Here is a 6,000-nt window from a genome sequence, read left to right on the forward strand (position 1 = left end):
CAAGAAACGTCAAATACAGTCACACGCCTGCGCAGTACCCGCAGCCTATGCACAGAGTAAGCTGGAGGAGCGGTTCCTTAGGAGCTGCATTTTTTGGCACCACGCACTGCAGGGTCTTCGGTGTGAAGTCTTTTCGCATCGTTTTCACGAGAAGGATCTGAACTGTCCTCCCGGCGTCGACGGCAAGCTGCGGCTTGCGCTGCAGCTTGTCTTGCTCTTTGCATAGCGATCTGCTGATACCGATGTTGGCTGGTTGCAGACGCGCGCATAGATCTACGATCCGCCTCTTCATCAGCAGTTCGTACCTTGCGCCATTACGTATACCGAAGAGTAATCAGAGGTATGCAGACTACGTGCCATAACATATCCCTTGACCTGTGACACCGTACGCTGCTGTTGATGATGATGATAATGATGTTATTGGCATCCTCTTTGAAACGGGTTGGTGACAAATAGCCACCTAGCCTGCATGAGTTGACGTCCTGCTACGCACAGCATGCAACTGCTATATGCAACTGCTACATGTCAGGACACGTGGTGGAATATAACGGAACTGGAATGCAAAGTTTGTACGTATAGACTCTACGCGGCGCACATGTCACATCGCCTGTCAAATGACACGATACAGTGGTAACGGTGATGATGATGATTTAAAGGAATCACCTTAGAAACTGGATGGTGAAAAACATTCACCAAGCTGGCTTGATTTATTCAGGTACACCATTCGTGTATTTTATTACATCAATATTTATACCTATCCATAATCTTTTTCTTCCTCAAGACTTACTTATCTACATTGAACCGTTACCTATTCAACTGCTACTTGAGGTACCTCCTCGTGTAATAATATGCAACTGCAATAACAGGGAGCACGTATAGGCGCTACGCGGCGCGCATCTCGCATCGTAAGACAAGCGGCACGTTACGATGATGATGATTTATTGGCACCCCATTTGTAACGCGACGTTGACAGTCACCTCGCCAGGTTGATTTAATCAGATCCATAACACATTATTCTAGCGTTCTTGTATGCATCTCCTTAAACTTCTTTTTCTTCCCTAAAACTTCTTTAACTGCCTTATGCCAGTACCTGCGCATCTGCTACCTGGCATTCTGCCTGGCGTAATAATATGCAACTGCAATGTAAAATGTGCACGCATCGACGCCACGTGGCATGCACACGGCATCGCGTCTCTCCTCGCGGGCTAGGACGTCTTTATAGGGCATTTTTTCGCACTATTTTAGCAAGCGCTGGCGGGGCTGAGTGGTAGAGCTGCTTACTCCCACGCAGCGGGACCGGGTCCAACCCCGGCGGGAACCGAGTATGTTGTTAGAGACTTTTAGCTTGTACGCTATTCCGGCAAACGGGAGCGGTTTGGGCGGATTACCGGGTGGTCGGGGCGTAAACGTGAGCGGTGAAGCCGCCTGGTGTTGTAGAGCTCAACCAGACAAACGCATAGCTAAAACTGCAGTAACTCACCATATCCTGCTTCGCCACTCGTGCAAATTTTTGGCAGCGGCGTAATTGTGAACACGATTACGCCACTGTCGAAAATTTGCGCCAACAGCTAAGCAGAATATAGTAATTAGCTCTGTGTTTGTGTGGTTGAGCTTTGCGCCAGCAGCTGGCGCCACGCATCTGGCCGCTCACCTTGACGCCCCCGCTAAACCGGAAAACCGCCCGCGCTTGCCCGAATACCGGACACGCTAAAGGTCTCTATTGTTCTCATTACCGGATACCGGACACCATCGCCAACCGAAACATCTATTGAAATGAGCCCATAACAGCGTACGCTATAAAACAGCCATTGCTGAATTGTGCTACAGAGACGGGCGCCAGTCCTGTCTAGCACAGTTTAGTCGTCTATGTCTTTGACGGTTGTGATTTTAAGGGTTTGTGTACACAAAGTTCCATATAACAACCTGCTTACGCATTAGCTGCCCGAAGCGATTACATAAGGGGGTCTATCAACTTGTTCTTCAGGAACATTCGAGCATAATAAAATAGTAATAACAACAAAGGAAATATGCAGAAATTGACAAACGTAGTTTGTTGATTGTTGAGTAGTTCTAGTGCGGGTGTTCCATAGATTCTTGAAAATAATTGCGCAACACAAACGCAAGAGAGGAGATCATTATTTCATTAAAATTATAATAAACCTAAAATGAAGGACATATACAAACGGTACATGCAAGATTCGAGGCACAATGGGCCTTCGAACAGGTAGCTCTGTGAAACGTACTTTACGTACTCTTATCGCATAAGTTCCATAAATATAAATTCGTCATGATCATTTCAGGAAATTGTTGCTACCTTCACAGTCTTTGGTCTTGACAAAATGACTTAAACAATGCAATAAGAAAAAAGATATTGTAAAGGGCACCAAGTTGCCATTTATCGGCGGAAACTTACTCGACATGTCCCTTCCAGCTGACTCTGAAAGGAAAAGCATACCGCGACGTGAGAAGGCTATCGCTATAACTAAGTCGCGTGTATCAATGTTTCGCAGCCACTGCACAGTTATAGTTTCAGGTTAGTGGCACATTGTAGAGCTGCCGATGCAGCATTGTCCTAACGCCCTCCTCGTTGATATGAAAGGAGTAATGACACATGTATTGCTTCTTAATTTTTTGTTTAAGTGGTGATGCTGGACCCGGAACACCCAGAGAATGTACTGGCTGGCTTCAGAGCACGCTAGATAATTCACTGCGATAGCTATCCGCCAACCAGCTTCGATTTCGTTTTGCCGGAGGTGCACGTGATCGTGACGTCGTGCGCACGTTGGGAGTAGGATATCGGGGACGTTTCGGCACTCGATCCTGCTCTCTCGGTGGTTTGTCGAAGGCTCAATGAGTGCATAGCGGGTATTTTGTTTTTCAAAACTGTCGCCCAAAACATGCGCGGCTTGGGCCAGCGAACTCAACCCGGACGAGATGGTCATTTCAAAAATCACGCGACGTTAGTGCGGAGTGGCCAGTAAAAGCGGGTGCGAGAGAGAAAATGTGGGGGCTTTTGCTTCTTGAATATCCGACTTTGCATAGGTGCTACGGTGGAGTAGTTTTCTTGCGCCTTTTGTATGCGTTTGTCCCTAGGCGTGACGGCATTGCGGAGTGAGGTCGCGCACTGGCCATGCCCATGCGCGAGTTTGCGCTCCGACGCTGGTTGCCGGCGCGGTGAACCAGGAGACGCAGTGGTCACTGACGCCCCATTTAGTGATCGCTGTGTCAATAGGCACGTCAGACGTACTCGAAGCCCAGAAGCTAAAGGTATGCCGGACAGAGTGAAGATAGTGTTCCAGGATAGCTGACCCTGTTTCTACTACGGCCCCTACTGTTAAACTCGGAATATCAGTGGTGGCCTTTTGAAGGTAGTGCGCCGTAAGGCGTGAGAAAGCTTGTCCGACGTACCTTTAGAACCTTTAGCTTCTGGGATTCGCGTACGTCCGACGTACCTTTAGACACAGCGATCACCAAATGGGAGCGTCAGTGCCCATTGCTTCTCCAGGTTCACCGCGCCGGCAGCCAGCGCTTGGGCATGGAGAAGTCACGCATGGGCATCGACAGCGCGCGACCTCACTCCACAATGGCAGTACGCCTAGGGATCAACGCAGACAAAACGAGCAAAGAACCTTCTGCCCTGTACTACCTTGGCAAACCCAGATAGTGAAGGAGCTAGAGCCCCAAGATTTTTTCTCTCGCACCCGCTTTTACTCGCGTCTGCGCACAAACGCTGGTCGACTCCCGAAATGACCGCCTCCTGCCGAGGACAACCTCAGATCGCGTTTTCCTTTACGCCTTCATCTGCAAACAGCCGAGCTTGCCGACCAATCCGGAAGTGACGGCACCGCGTCGTCGCAGTACCGGTGAAATCCGTATCTGGTCGACCGGCCAGTACGAGCGTTCTGTCGCGGGGCGGGTTAATCTAAAGTGACCTGTGATAAACGCAACTTGCTCAATATAAACCAGTCGAATCCACCAATATAGTCAAATGAAGAATGCGTAAATGAAAATTAGGCAGGGATCATGATCGCCACTGCGTAGAAAAGGTTAATCTCGGGGTAATCTACGAGTGCTCGGGAGATATTGAAATTCCTTATCAATGATAGCGACGAATTTGAAAAACACTTGTCGCTTTTCCTTCGATTATGAAAGCCTTCAACGACCTCACAGGATTTTTGGGACGCGACTATTTTACTCCATCATAGTCAGCAGCTTGCCCGTGAGGTCACTGAACCCTTACATATTGGAATGATAGCTCACTCGCGGGTTAGGTTAGCGTTTATCACTCTCACTGACAAAAAATTTAAGCATGCCACTTATATATTGGAATGAAACCTTACTTGCGGGTTAGGTTAGCGTTTATCACTCGCCGTGACAAAAAAATTTAAGCATGCCGCTGGTGCTAGCATAGTACCGTAAGTGTAACCAGCTTAACCTCGACGTTTGTTGCGCATTCGCTATGACGATGGCCTGCTAATTTTCACCCACACATTTTTATTGGTTTATATATGGTAAATTTTTTTTCGGATATGATTAGTTGAAAGTTCAGCGCAAGTGCTTTTCCTATTTCAGTCGTCACAGTATTTCTGTCGCCAACAATGTATATTTATCGTATTTGTCTGAATGTGTGAGAAGGTTCCAGCCGTAGGCTTGTGAGCACGTCCCCTTGAGTGCGGCAGTGTAAGATACTTGAGAGCATAGCGTTACGGCCTTACCGCCATAGGTACCGTGTTGACCCTACTGCGCATGCGCAGGGTTTACTCGGCTCCAGAAAGTTTACCGGGCGGCTACCGTTGTTACCATGACCAACTCGCATAAAGGAAGTCGTTGGCGCCAGGGAAAAGGGTTAGGCTAGAAAATGTCAGTTTGTCTGAGGGGTTCCTCCACACTAATGTTGTGGCCGCATCTGTTAGACATAAACCGACCCACTTTTCCACCCCGATGCCGTCACCTAGGCCTAGCATCGTCAAACCGAAATACCCATCAGAATATTAGCGCTAAAACGGCGCTTATACTTAGTCCCCAGCGTGAGGTGAGTCCATAAACGATGGCTGAATTTTGTCCTTTAGTGCTTGCTGTGGCGACGAAGAGCAAGTAGCACGGGCAAGTGAAAATCGAAGCGGGCATCCCGGGAACTGCAATATCGTTAAGAAAACACACTCCTGACAGTTGCCGTCCAGTAAGTTTACCAAAGCCCGGCAAGCTCTGCGCGTGAGCAGTCCTGGCAGCCGGTGCCGATAATGGTAAGACGGTAGCGCTGTGCTAACACATCCCGCGACATGATCAAGTTTTGGGCCGACCTTGTTCCGCTTTAATGTTAACCGCTGACGCCCACTTCTAGTTCTTCGCCTCCACCATGCATTCATAAAACCTACATTTAGGCTGAACTTAAGGGCCGAGAAATAAGAAAGTAGGATTTCTCTTACCCTTTGCACCCACAGTAGACTCCATGGTTCCAGTGTTGCAGTGGCGAAGGAACCCGGTGTCTCAGGAGGAAAGGGAAGGCCGTGGGTGGCTGGAGACGGGGCGAGACTTGGCAGAAAAGGCGGAACCGCTGAGCACAGAAACGGCCTCGTACAGGGGTCTGAGAGCCCTCGTTTCTGGAACGCGCGGCACGTTCAGAACTGAGCGAGCAGCGCCCGTGGCTCGTGCTCGTGCTCGGCTCCCATTCTTCTTCTTCTTTATTTGCAACATTGCATGAGATAACGATGGTGATGATGTTGACCTCAAAGCATGGTGCTGGCATATACCAATTGAGGGGGATTGGCGATTGACAGAGTAGCGTAAACAAGAAGCATTCCTCGAATGGACAGTCAGAGCTCAATCAACAAAACAAACCTCCAGATGCGCATGATGAAGTATCTGGGTTTCTATCAAAACAAAGAAGAAATTCCAGCTAGAACAGAGAATGAAACAAATAAGCGAACAGTAACGTTCAACGGTGTAGTCAGACGGCGTGACAAATGAAGCTCCTTACGGCTAACAAGGGTAGACATTCGG

The 6,000-nt window shown here is 48.6% G+C and overlaps 1 protein-coding gene across 1 annotated transcript in view; it reads right to left on the reverse strand.

Annotated features, from left to right (window-relative positions):
- The window catches only part of LOC139049678 (uncharacterized), a 63,497-nt gene extending 57,843 nt beyond the window's left edge, over positions 1-5,654 (reverse strand). The window contains exons 1-2 of the mRNA XM_070525374.1: positions 5,427-5,654; positions 2,414-2,437 (exon numbers count right to left, since the gene is read on the reverse strand). Of these exons, the coding sequence (XP_070381475.1) occupies positions 2,414-2,437; positions 5,427-5,451 (49 nt within the window). The 5' untranslated portion in view covers positions 5,452-5,654. The remainder of the gene's footprint in view (positions 1-2,413; positions 2,438-5,426) is intronic.
- Between the last annotated feature and the right edge of the window lie 346 nt (positions 5,655-6,000).

This window comes from Dermacentor albipictus, chromosome 9, assembly GCF_038994185.2.
Source record: "Dermacentor albipictus isolate Rhodes 1998 colony chromosome 9, USDA_Dalb.pri_finalv2, whole genome shotgun sequence".
NCBI lineage: Eukaryota > Metazoa > Arthropoda > Arachnida > Ixodida > Ixodidae > Dermacentor > Dermacentor albipictus.